This window comes from Lycorma delicatula, chromosome 1 (assembly GCF_047948215.1).
Source record: "Lycorma delicatula isolate Av1 chromosome 1, ASM4794821v1, whole genome shotgun sequence".
In the NCBI taxonomy this organism is placed as follows: domain Eukaryota; kingdom Metazoa; phylum Arthropoda; class Insecta; order Hemiptera; family Fulgoridae; genus Lycorma; species Lycorma delicatula.
The window spans coordinates 327060797-327075389 of record NC_134455.1 but is presented as its reverse complement, the minus strand read 5'-3'; the positions used below and the strand labels follow the sequence as shown (position 1 = coordinate 327075389).

The 14593-nt window shown below is 30.5% G+C and overlaps 1 protein-coding gene across 1 annotated transcript in view; it reads right to left on the bottom strand.

The window, feature by feature from the left end:
* LOC142334231 (diacylglycerol kinase theta) overlaps positions 1 to 14593 on the bottom strand; it is a 159376-nt gene that overhangs the window by 38426 nt on the left and 106357 nt on the right. Inside the window, exons 12-16 of the mRNA XM_075382083.1 lie at positions 13924 to 14098; positions 10085 to 10233; positions 7360 to 7548; positions 1903 to 2038; positions 7 to 162 (exon numbers count right to left, since the gene is read on the bottom strand). Of these exons, the coding sequence (XP_075238198.1) occupies positions 7 to 162; positions 1903 to 2038; positions 7360 to 7548; positions 10085 to 10233; positions 13924 to 14098 (805 nt within the window). The remainder of the gene's footprint in view (positions 1 to 6; positions 163 to 1902; positions 2039 to 7359; positions 7549 to 10084; positions 10234 to 13923; positions 14099 to 14593) is intronic.

The following is a 14593-nucleotide window of genomic DNA, read 5'->3' as shown; positions in this document are numbered from 1 at the left end:
TTTTACCTGAGTATGTTGAGTATAATAATGCCTTCAACAGGGGGTAATTCAACAGGTTTTCCATCAACCTCTAATCTAACTTCACGATGCAAATCTTTACAAAGTTTATGGCCAACCATTTTCTTAAGACCCATACGAACATAAACACTCTTATTATGAAGCCTGTAAGAAAAAATAATGGTTAAGAATAATACAATAAAGAAAAATGCTAATGCACAAAAACTTAAAGAGATCATAAAACTATTCTGTATCTCAATATATTTTATCATCCATAACATTTTGTGATGTTACCAAATATTTGCACTATAACGTAACATCTAATTCATTTAACTATTTATCTGAGATAACACTTCTAAAATATGCTAAGATCTACTGAAGAATATTTGGAATTAGTTCTTTGATGAAGTTCAATTAAAATACTATTTTAAAATAGAATACCATAAAATATCCTTATCTATAAATAAGAATTTTTATTGTTATATGCATTTAGCCTGCATTTTAAAAAAAAAATTATTTGTTATTTTTTAATAGCAGATCTCTATTTTAAAAGATTGCAGAAGTTGAAGCCAAGATTAACACACAATAGAAAAGAATACAGAAGTGAATCACATCAACCTAATGTATGAAGAATTTATAAAATGCTATGAAGACAAAAATGGTATATGTTATGTTCAATCTGATAGTGATAGAGCAGTCTGATAGATCTGATGAAAATTTCTCTAGCTAAATTTTATATCCACAAAAAATTAACATTTTAAAGATATCTATTCTTAATTCTAGCATGAATCTTGTATGAAGTTCAGGAAAAGAATTTGGGGTCACAATTCAATAGAATTTAGCATACTTTCAGAAAATTATATCAAATGGCTTCCTTTCAGAATCTTCAACAAAAGTGAACTGTTAAATAAAATTAACAGTTACAAAAACTACAAAACTAGATGTTTAAATTGAAATTATATACTAACAAAAAGGTTTAGGACTGCAATCAGTATAAATACATAATTATTTATTTTCTGTAAGTTTTGTAATGATCTAAATAAACCAGAAATTCATTTAAATTGAGTTTCATTATATTCAAAAAAAATTATTTCATCTTTAAAAATCAAGGAAAAATTAAATATTTTTTTCTTTCTTTTATTTTTAAATAATAGGTGCTTCAACTGCAATGGTTTTTAGCAATCTGACACAAGAAGCCACTAACTTCCAAAAATGGCAGTCACTTTCAAGAATAACAAGTTACCATGCTTGGTTAACAAAGAAATGAGGTGTGAAGAGTTTTCTAATCCCCTTCTTCAGTGAGCTGAGTATACAGCTGTATTGAAAGCATGCAAGCCCCCTGAAATATAGGGTCCAACCCTACAACTTACACCTTCACTTTGTCACCGTAGAAACACAAAAACAATAATATTACAAAACTTTTCAAGTGAATTATTTACTTGTTAACATAAAAGAAAAGATAAATGGAAATCTTTCAAATATATTGCAGCAAATATTCTGACACAACAATTAAATCGCTTGTCTTTTGGCATTGCATACAGTCTCCCGTTGTTATAGCCTACTAAAATAAGCTTTCAGAACTAAACACGTGGCAGGATGACTGAAATTTCCAACACTTTTCTTTACTTCTGGTTATGAGGTAAAATAGCAATACAAGAAAAATTACACAGAGAATAATTTTAATATCAATAATAAAAATACAAATCTTTACAAAGTTTATCAAATTATCTTTAGATTATCAAATTAAAAGACTGGAAGAGGGAAGTAAAGAAACCAATAGCTAACTTGTCTTTTAAGCAACTTTTGAAGGTAATATCATCCCTTAATTTCAACCTAAGATAAAAAAAAGTAGTCATGAAAGTACAAATACAAAGAGAATTCGATTATATCTGAATTTAACAGTACCTGCTATTGAACTTGTCTGGGTTTTCAACTCTGGCATTATGAAAGTCTAAGCAGAGGTCTGCATCAATTCCAATGCCAAAGTAGTTATTCATCACCATAATGTGAGAATTGTCTTCATTTGTAGTTCCAGTTGCAGCTGTAAAAATTTGACATAATTTAATATTACTAACATCAGTGCAACGAATGAAATCTGTAATTCTACGCATGACTGTTACTGTTGGAAAAGCATTTAATAGAACATTTTCACAAGAAGCAAAAATATTGTCATATATTTTAGGAAATAAGAAAAAATACAGCACTAAATTACAAGTACTTTTTTACGCAAAAAAAATATATAAAAATTAATGAACACATTTATTTTTTGTCTGAACACATTATTTTCACAAGACAATAAATAGCAAAACTATAAACTATTGATGGCATTATATCTTAAAATTAAAAATGTTATTCTGAAAACAAAGTTTTAAGATACTCCTAATTTGAAAATTTTCTTGTAGATATTTTTCATACGTAATATAAATTTTAGAAAACGAAGTAGAAAATAAATTCTATTTAGTCTCTGCCTACATACTTCACTATGGTATCATAATAAAAACTTGAAGCTTGTACACGGGAATATAGTGTAAGAATAGTTCACTATATAATGAAAAATATTTAGTCTGAAAGTAGTTTCATAAGAAAATATTCAGTTCTTGAAACAAACAATTACAAAAGTAGCATGATCAATCTTATGAACCGACCGATTAAAAATGAGAATCTTACTACATGAAAAGAGAAAATGTAATGACTTCTCAAATACTGCTTCTTCTACAGATAAAAGATTTCTGTTTGATAAGAAATGAAGTAACATCAGGAAATGTTTTGTTTTACCATGATTTTATGTGAAGACTGAATTATAATAAGAAATTCTTTCTGAATTCCTATCTTCAGCAGTTCTTGTTTTAGGCAGTCAAAGAACTGACACAAAAGTCAGTGGTGGAGTAGAGGAAAAACATACGAGTTAGGTATGAAATTACTTCCAACGTACAGTAAAACAAATTGATATACACTGAGAATAAAGTAAAGGGCAATTTGACTAAAAGGGCCTGTATAAATATTACAATTCAGTCCAGGAATTAAGTTCGGTTAAAACTATGCTTAATTGGATGATGTTTGATGCCTTAAAAAGCAATACATCAACTTGGGGTATGTTGTAATGATTATATCATATGGGTTTTCATAAAGTTTTTCTGTACTCATTATTGCTATCTAAAAGGAAATTTATCTAAATTTTCTGTACATCATGAATCATCAGCGATTTTCTTCTCAAGTCCATGATTTAAGTTAATCAAGATTTAGGTTTTCACAACTATTACAAAAACCACGGTAATATTTTGTGATTATTTACAACTTGCTTCTGCATAAAAATTAAGTTTTTAAGTATTAATTGAATTTTATATTTAGTTCCACCAATTAAAAGGCTAAAAGAAACTTAACTGCACTTATGTTAATGCTTAACACTTTCGGCTTTTAATAAGAAAAATTGTGGTCAAATAAGAAGTTGTTAATAGTGAAACCTTTTACAATTATTTTTCTTATAATCAGAGTTTTTCTCTGATTATACCAACATTTAGTAACAATTTATAAATTTAAAATCACCGATTAACTATCAAAGAAATTAAAAATCAAAAAGTTAAATAAGCTAAAAATCAAAAGCTACAAAGTAAAAAAATTACTAAGAATAAAATAAATTAATAAGAACATGAAAAATTAATTATTACTCATGTATAACTGTCTGTTAATAAATCCTACAACACACAATAAAAACAGCTGATGGATAAAATGGAAAGTTCATTTTCTTGACCATTTGGTCAAAATTATTGTGCAGCACTTAACACAAGAGCTTAGTATAATATGAAGTTTCTTACAGCGAGTTTAATAAAATTTAATGATGAGAAAATAAAATAAAAATCATCTACCTGGTCAGTCTATATGTATAGGAAGGATAGGAAAAATAGCTATACCCAATAATCTCTAGACTTATGGGTTGAGTTTTTACAGACTCAAATACAACTGTCAGCAAACCACACAAACACAAAGGATGTAGTAATTTAAACAAATTCTTACAATCTTGGCACAGATGCAGTGAGCATCTAGACAAAATCCACAGGCAGAACACAATGGAGAGGAAGGAATTAAGAATGAAAGAAAGAGTGGACAGTAAGAAAGAAAAATCTACCCACAGAGGGACCATAAAACAAGAAAGAGCCTTAAGACACTGACCAAAAGTGAACATTTATCTCACCTAAAATCCCTGAGGCTTTGGGGTAGCTTTATCCAGAGTGAGAAAAAATATACGGTTCAATGATTTTGTGGTTATTGGGTAAAGCACACAATGAAGAAAACTGACTTCCTTCAGATACTAAGCCATGCAACAAGTTCAGACTTCCTTAACGAGAATTCTTGCCCACGTCTAGAATTTTTAACATGGGAATGCATACAATTCAATAATAAATCATTCTAACAGATTTCTACGCAGGATTTCTAACAGATTCAAAGGATTAGTAAAAAAGATTTGCACAAGCATTTCTAAATCTACTCTTACGAGCTGTTGCACATAAATTACAGAATATCAATTAATAAGCAACAAATCTATCTCCTTTATTTGATTGAATTGGTAATGTATTTTTAACATTTCACCATAAAGTGGAAAATATTTTTTTTAAATTTACAATGAACAAGTACAATGAAAGTTTGCTTGTTTTTACTTGAAACTGGTTAACATTTGTTGTTATGGATTTATATCTACTGGAGTCTCTATTTTAATAACATTCAAACTCATAGTGAAATACACTGTTATGTATAGCAATTTTATAACTAACAACTGTTCATATCCATTGAAAATAGTAGGAAACACGGCAAAGTTAGGATAATAGAATTAACACATGTAATTATTAATCACAGTTTTCTCAAACAATTAATAATGATTTAGTAATACTGATATACAAAATAAATTCTTCTCTTTTCTAAGTGTGATACCTATCTCTGCATTGTTTTTTTGCATAAATTACAGATCTGTAATAAAATGTTTCTATTACCCTCAGTTTAATAAAAATGGCACATTTAAGATCTATAAAAGTTAGTTTAACTAATATTATTGGGATGCCATATACTTGCATTAAAACTTCTTAGCAGATTTTCTTTTCTAAGTAGCTTCAGTTACATCTCAAAGCCGAACAGTAATCGGCTAGCTAACACTCCACTTGCCTTTGTAATGGTTTTCCAACACTGAATTGGTGGAAATGTTCATTATGCTCGTAACTTAATATTCCAAAGTTTAGTGAGAAGAAATTCAGATGTGAATGCAGGAAATGGACTTTTAGTGACACATTACATCTCATAGTTCTATATATATTTTTCACTTTATCTATAATATCCTGGTAATTTTGTGATTTATGGATACACAGAAAATTTTTGCAGGTGTTTTTAAATGCTGTTCAAGCAATAAATTCTACATTGGTCAATACAGAGTTAACATTTCGTCTCTGATCAGTTCCTTTATTTGTGGGCCAATAAAAATCCCTTCTTTAGTTTTGAGGATTTCTGCCTCATGTCAAGATTCTTTGACTTTCCTTCTTTATAACTTTTACAGAATTTTTTATTAATCCCAGTTTGATATGAAGGAGTGGTAAAATTATTTTTTCTGGTTCGACTAGATAAACATGAGTAGTTTTTTTTTTTTCACCAGGAGTTAGGTACTCAATTTTTTCCACTGATTTACTACATAATGGTGATTCCTAGCTTGGCTGTCTGATTAACAAATAACACTATTTTGTATACCTTAACTGCACACCTAATAAAAGAGCTATTACTTTTAAATCTCTATAATGTGTTTCAACTATGGTTTTTATTATTTACTTTTTCAATTATAGTTTTTATAATATCATCTGTCTCTTTGATATTAATTTCATAACAAATTGAAACAAAAGGATATTCATTATAATTATGAAGCAAAAAACTGCTTTTAAGCTATACTTGAGAGGAATCAATGGAAAGGAGTCACTCCTCAGGTTCTTGAACTCGCCCTAACTGTAACATAAGTTCATCAATATCTTTACAGTAAACTAAAAAATTTTCTTCAAGAAAGTAATGAGAAAAATCTTCCAGTTTGATAGCCAGAGATTTTTGTATTTTTTTCAAGTAAATTCCAATTTTGCTATCTTCAGCCTAGAAGTTAAGCTTGATTTTTTCTTGAGTTTAAATCTCTTACAAAGATATTTAGATCACCTTGTAATATAAAATGAGGCTCACTGGATTGTAATTCAAAGTTTGAATTATGACTGACTTCATCCACAATGTCACTTCTTCATCACTGTTTCACAAAACAAGTTTAAGAACCTTGGGAACTGGAATGGATTCACTGTGAGGTATACATCACTGTGCAGTTGGCAATGAAGAAGAGAGTACAGTATGTTTAGACTTCTTAAAAATTCCTGACATTTAGTTTAACAGAAATAACAATTAGTTAAGTGATAGTTTGGTTTATACCAAAGCATAGGGACACCAAATGGCAAGGGCTTTCAAGTGCCTTTAAGTCATCCTCTTACATGAGAAGCCCATGTCTTATCCTTCAATTTTACGGTCAAAGTGCAATTTATCATTTTTTTTTTAATTAAAGGTGTAATATTTTTTTTGTGTGATTTTATAGAGAATTCGCTGCCACACAGTAACAAATACTCTTTGAATCATTTACACACATATAATGCATTACAAGACTTCACCGTCACTCAATACAGTTTTTACACTGAGGTTATACTCCTGGAAGCAGTAGGCTAACAAAGCCAAAAAGCTTTGTGGTTTTTGAATTGTTCATTAACATGCTGAATCAATGTATGGTTCAATAGCAAATGATATCTATATGATACCTTGAAGAGCAAATGATAATAGTAATATGAAATTGTGATTTGTGATGCTTGTGTTCATAGTTAAGAACTGATTATAACAGAGCTAAAAATATATAATGATCACATACAGTAATCATATACAATAAAAGCATACATGTATATTCATGTTATCGTATAATATCAACAATTTTCAAAATTTAAATTTTGCAATTTTTCAAAAACATAGGTGATGGAAAAATTCTGACTTCAGATTCATTTTCAGTATTAAAAAACAGATTCGTTTCATGTATCACATGTTAAGAAACAAAAATTGAGTATCAGTGTTATTGGAATTTAGTATATTAATTTAGTACATTTGTGTTAATTTTTTATAACAAACAAATTCTATTATTATTCATAATAATATTACATTATATTATACAAATAATAATATTAATCATTTATTGAATAATATTTTCATTCCAAATGTATATTTCCAGCAATAATAAACGTTCAATAACATCCAGCAATAATATTTTATGTAAACTGGCAAAATGAAAATGAAAATATGTTATAAAAGTAGTTAAGTTACTACCTTGTCCAGTAGCATTAGCAACTTGTGTATTGGGATCAGTTTTGTCACCCTTGTCTTCAGGGTGGAATACAACTGTCCATCGATCCAGTCTAATTTCTTCAGCATCAATTACATCACGTAACAGATTAAGAGGATCTTCCCCACCTGTATACCCAGGACCCCAACGTAGCACTCTTGCCAAGTCATTACCTAAACAAATTACATAATGGTAATTGTATAGAAAGCAATCTATTTTTCTAATTATTATATAATTAAAATACTGTATTACTAAAGTCTTTTAATTGTAATTATTAGAATAACATCAACTAAATTCCTTAATACGGTGAGCATAGTTTATAAAATTTTAAAATGAAATATGGAAGAGTGGATATCCTGTGCAAAACCGTTAACTGCATCCCCTTGCAGGTAAACAGTTCCACAATTATGAACCAGAGAAGCATCTTAAAAATAAAAGAACCAGAAGTAAGGATTTAATGCTTACTGTAGAGGCAGCAATGAATAAATTAGTATTATATATCAGAGGAAAAAATAGCAATGGAAGTCAGCCACTCTTCAGATTTAGGCTAAAATTTAGTGGCTTTTGACAGCAGTTAATGTCATTAAAGAAATAAAGAGTTTGAAACCATTGTATTTTTGGGACTGCATCATTACTTGTAAACTGTATTGGTGAGATGTAGGCTGAAAAAGGGATACTTTCCAATCAGAGTTCAAAAAATTGTCCATTTTTATACACAGCAATAAAATAATACTTTTACAACAACCGTAAATATTTTTTACTGTTATCAAACAAAGTGGAATTGACCAGCAAAAACTTTTAAATACAAGATCGGTAAATAAAGTAATGAGACTAGATTTTTTTGGCAGCCAAACTGGCAGCACTGTAAAAACGTTACTCGTAAACATATGGTTATATAAAAGCTGATTTACATTAGGTATTAATATTTTTAGTCTATTGTTGTCACATGAGACGTAAACAAATGTTTTGTGAAATGAGTTTTTGTTGTGCATTACAAAAATGAGTGATACTAATTATGAGCAATGTTGTGCAATCAAGTTTTGTGTTTAGCTCATTGAGAATCCTACAGAAACTTTTTCAAAATTGAAAAAGGTATATCTAGATGATGCTCTGTCAAGAGCCCAAGTTTTTAGGTGGTTTAAAGCATTTTCAGATGACTGGCAATCAGTTGTGGACAATCCATGCTCTGGAAGACTGTTAACGTCAAAAAGTGACAATAATGTTGAGCAAATGAGAGACTTGATACAGTACAACCGGTGATTAAATGTCAGAATGATTGCAGAACAATTGAATTTGAACCTTACAACAGTCCACCAAATTTTGACAAACGAATTGGACATGAAAAAAGTTTATGCAAAATTGATCCCAAAAAACTTCACTGTTGGAACAGAAAAACAACAAGGTGAAGTTTGTCGTGATTTTCTAGGGTGAATTGAAACTGATCCTGATTTTCGAAAAAAATGTTCATATTGGTGATGAATCTTAGCTATTTGACTACGATCCAGAAACAAAACGCCAGAGCAAAGATTGGCACACTTCAAACTCACTACATCCCAAAAAAGCCAAATAGAGCAAATCAAAACCACGCTAATTTGTTTTTTCGATGGTAATGCCATTGTTCATAAGTAGTTTTTGCCTACAGAACAGACTGTAAATCAATATGTTTACTTTACCGAGAAATTCTTGAAAGACTGCAGAAAAGAGTTGCCCACATGAAACCAGCCATCAAAGAAAACGGGATGCTGCATCATGGCAATGCACCTTGTCACACTGCACTCTCAATTAATGAGTTTTTAGCAAAGAAAAACATTCTTCTACTTCCTCAACCACCTTATTCACCTGACTTGAGCCCCTATGACTTTTTCCTGTTCCCAACTTTAAAAAACATCTCAAAGGACATCATTTTGGAACAGTAGAAAAAAAAAAAAAATGTAACCAACCATCTGAAGAATATTCCGGTTTCTGAGTTGCAGCACTGCTATGAAGAGTGGGAAAACCATTTGAAGCATTGCGTGGCTTCCCAAGGGAATTATTTTGAAGGTCATAGAGTCCATGTATAATTGGATTGTAAATAAAAAGTTTTTCTGAACCAGTCTCGTTACTTTATTTATAGACTTGTATAGTTAAGACCTATCAAGCTATTTATGAGATATTAAGCCTTAAACTCAAGTCAAACTACCAATTTATATCAATATATCTCTAAAGAAGCCTCTTTCAAAAGACAAGTTGCAGCACTGTTTTCTGCTGTAATGCTTGAATTTAGAACTATGTCAATGTTTTTTCAGCTTTGCAGGTAAAACGGAATACTATTATAATTACACATTTTATTGCAATAAAATTTTTTACATGTAATCACACCATCTACAAAAGAAACTATTAGTTTACTTTTTTAACAAAAGAAAAAACTTGAAAAACTCCATGGTGTATAAGTAAAACATCTGAGGAGCAAGTGGCATTGTCAGATTAGCTTTCTGAGAGAGCAACAATATTCATTGTGCAGTATATATGGTGAACTGAGTCAAGATATCACTTGTAGAGTCAACTATTACCTGCATTTCAGTGAGGTTGGTGTTGATATACATCAGTATGTTCAGGTCAGTAAAGAAGGCAACAGAATATCACTTAACTTCTTAGTAAAGTTAACTTGAACAATGTGACATAAAAAAAAATATGCATAAAATCAGTGAAATTTTACACCGTTATAATTACCTGTGCCCAATGGAACAATAGCACATGGTGGGGATGAGCATTCGCTATCCTGGCCCACATTGTCCAGACATTGAAGCACCCAACCTACAGTTCCATCTCCACCACACACCAAGATTTTATAATCTTTGATGTGTCGAAATACATACAACCTAAAATATAAGACAATATTATATTAATAACTATGTAGTGATATTAATCAAGTTTAATCTATGATAAAATGCCGGCCTCCATGGCACAAGTGGTAGCATCTCGGTCTTTCATCTGGAGGTCCTGGGTTTGAATCCTGGCCAGGCATAACATTTTCACACACTACAATGTCATTCATCTCATCCTCTGAAGCAATACATAACGGTGGTCATGGAGGTAAAAAAAAAAAAAAAAAAAAAGAAACTATGGTAAAATAGATTTATATAAATACTAGCTCAAGAACTCTCAGCGTACATGGGAAGATAAAAGTGAACTTACAAGGCAATTATTGGATTCTGCATTCATAATACCATCAAAACAATGTATGAAAACTTTTTATTATTGACAATGAGTCAATCATTTTGTGAGTGACTTACCTAACAACTATTGGGTTATATTACCCAAGCTTATTGGATTATATTACCACTAAATTCACGAATTTAGTGAACCTGATTAAAATAAATGCCTATTATGTTCATAGCTTTTAGAGTGTTAGTGCCAGGGCTCAATCCTTTTTATCTCAACAAGTGAAGTCTGGTTATATCTTTTTCAATGTACTAAATCCAAAGAATTCATGGAACAGATATTAAAAAACCAAAAAAAAAAAAAAAAAAAAAAAATCACTTTATCGCTTAAAAACTGGTCTTTGGCTGATTGTTTAGTAGTATGCACTGGACCTATCATCTGCCATATATATATGGAAAGCACATCATTTCACAAATCTGAACAAGCTTAAACTTGAACCTACAACACTGATTTTACGAACACAAAAGCAATAAGCAAAATTTAATGACTGACTCACCACCCCAACTCATCTTGTTTTAATAGTGGTTGTTACTAAGCAGAAGCAAAAGTGCAACACAATCATCCAAGATTTGAAAACTAATATGTGTTGACTGGCAACATTATGAGTCTACTAGAACAATTTATGAACATCAAAAAATTTGAATATAAAGCAACAGATTGCAAACATTTTAGTAGCCAAATTGAAAAACATATTCCTGAAAATATTTCTGTGAGCACATCTATGCTTGTGGTAGATTGAAATTTCTACATATACTTTGAAGTAGAAAGCAAAATAACAGTAGTAGCACAGCATTATTAGCACCGCCATTAACACATCGGTGTATTCTCTGAATTAGTGCACTTTCAGCTATGTCAGTGTGAGCCACATACGTTAGTCCATTTGTTTTTTATAACCTAAAAACTCTCAACCTGCAGCACTCAATGTATGAGTGCTGCAACAGAAAATCCTACAAAATGCGAGATGTGTATTCTCATAAGATTTCTTTAGGCACAAAATATTTTGACAGCAGACATCCATCGTCAATTGAGTACTGTGTATGGCCCAAACAGTGACGGTGTAGTGCGACAATGGGTTGGTTTTTTTAAAAATGGAAGGACAAACATCCATGAAGAAAAGAAGAATGGTAGGCCTTCTTTGTGAGTAATGATACTGTCAGTGAAATTGACGAAAAAGTGCATGAAAATCAAAGATTCACCATTTCTGAACTTTCCGAACAATTTCCGCAAATTTCTTGTATAGTTTTGTACAAGACTGTCACCAATAAATTAGGCTACTGGAAGTTCTGTGCTTGATGAGTTCCAAAAATGCTTATAGACATTCATCAAACCAAATGAATGGACTCTGCCCTTAGACTTCCTTTCACACTATGATGCACAAGGAGAAAGTTTTTTGAAGAGAATTGTCACTGGGGATGAAACTTGAGTGGCGTACATGAATGCCGAAACGAAACAAGTCGATGGCCTGGGCCGGGCTTGTACCATTTCACCATGTAAGCTAAAGAAAGCATGCCAAACTTTGTCAGTGAGGAAGGTTATAACTACTGTTTTTTGAGGTCAAGGGAGTTCTTCTAGTCAAGTTTGTGAACATTGTGCAATGATTACTTCAGCAATCTACTGTGAAACCTTGAAGATAGTTAGGGGAGCCATTCAGAACAAACTTTGTGGTACGTTGTCATCTGGTGTTGTCTTTTTGCACAACATTTTGCTCGTCCTCAGAGTGCTCAAAGAACTGAAGAACTTCTGAATCAATTCCAATGGGACATTTCTGATTATCTTCTTACAGTCCAGACTTGGTGCAACGTGATTTTCAACTCGTCACTAACATGAACAAATGTGTACTTTGATGACGACGATGAATTTTAAAATGCCTTGAAAGACTGGTTAGGTATTCAGGTGGCTGAACTTTATAAAGAAGATATTTGTAAATTAGTGAAACACTATGACAAATTCTTAAATTTAAATGGAGACTATGTTGAAAAATAGTTAAAAGCTGTAGTTTTAAGTTGTATATAATAATAAAATATCTTGATTTAGGCAGGTTTTTTAATTATAGCCAAATGGAGGTTACTTTCTGAACCACCCTTGTATCTTGCATTTGAATTCAGTTATATCTGTGCTACCAGTATGATTGTTATCATTATATGAGGGTAAGTCAATTATTATTCACAATTTTGTTATATTTTTTATGGAAAAAACACTTTGGTGTTATCACTTCCTGGAATAAAATATTGTAAAAGAAAATAAATAGTAAAAATAAAAAAAATAAATAAAAACTAGAACTACCTTAAAAACTAAAAAAATTAACAAAAACTTATAACTAATATCATAGCTAAAAGTTTCTTTAAAAAAAAAAAACACTTAAAACTAATATCAGAGATGTAAAACTAAAATTAAAAATAAGTGTAAAACTAAAAATTTTTAATTTAAATAAAAGTAAAAAGAGTTTAATAAAATCCAAGAAGTGTGTAAAGGGCCCAACTCGGATAATGGGAAGACAAATGCTAAAACTTAACAACACAGATAAAATATCACTAAAAAACTTAAACCTAATATCACCGTGGGAAACTTAATACAGCAAAATTTATTTAAAAGGAAACAGTAAAAAAATATATAAAATTTTAATACACATCAATAATTCAACAAAATCAGAGAGGGGTGCAAAAGATCCCTTCTCAGATACAGAATAAAAAAATACGAAAATCATAATTAAATGAACAGAAAAACATGTTAAAATAATTCTTCAGCACTGCAATAAAAAATATATACCATAATTTTAAATTGTGTGAAACATATTAACATCATAAAAATAGCAACACCTGGTCTAAAACTTCCTTATTATTGCCCAGAATTTGATGAATGTTTCAACATAATTTAAATTTACGACATAGCACCACATAATATGCAATCCACAAGTATGTAGCACACAGTCATGGGGCAGTTACATCATGTGCATAGTGGTACATTTCCTGCTGACATCAGATACTTGTGTGTGACTCTGGTATGTCCTAAACACAATCGACAGAGAACCACTTCCTAATGACAAATTTTTCTGCATGAGGAGTCCCATGGCAACACAAAATCTTTAATGTGCCAGAATTTGTTATCAATGGTAGCCATCCAGTCACCTTGCCACTTTGCTTGAAGAGACTGTTTTATACCACCACCTGTGGTTTCTTCACAACAATCAAAATCAAAAGCAACAAATAAAAAGCAAAAACCTCTTATGATATTAAAATAAGAAAAGCTGCTTAATTCTAAGGGTGTGTTTATTTACGTACTCTAAAATTATAAATATTAACAAAATTCCTCAAATAATTAACAAGTTAGGCAACAAACTATCATCTTACCCAGGTAGAGGTCCGCCATTGTCGAGGTCGAACACTTGGTATGGGTTAAGCAATTTACGAAAATTTGAAATCAGCTCAAGGCCCTGACAACCACCAGATTTAACATTAACAAAAACTAGTAATGGTTGCACACCAGCAGGTACCATACTAGGCTCTACATTTGGCAGCAGCATAACTGAAAATAAATAAACATTTCCTTAACACATATGATATATTTAACTTCAAAATGTAGCATGTGATAATTTGTCATCCCAATAATTGAAAATAACTTACTGGAAATTTCAATCGAACAGTGTACATATACTAAGCACATGCCCACTCTTCTTCATACATCTTTTAACAATTAACTCATAATTCTGTCACCCCCAAATTATGTATAAATAATTAGCAGTGAAATCTTGTCATTTTCTTTTTTTCAAAAATGTAATTAGATAATTAGTACATCCTATTTAGTGATGATGATTCAATTCTGAGAATAATAATTATCTTTAAAAAATAATAATAAAGACTAAAATACATATAAAATAAGAATTATGACTTTCAATCTATTTTAAATCTCATAATTTTGAAGTCAGTACCAGATTAAATGCACACTATTAACAACTTTATTTATTGTTTATTAGTAAATAATGCTTTGTTTAACATTTGTTTATTAGAAACTCTAATTGTT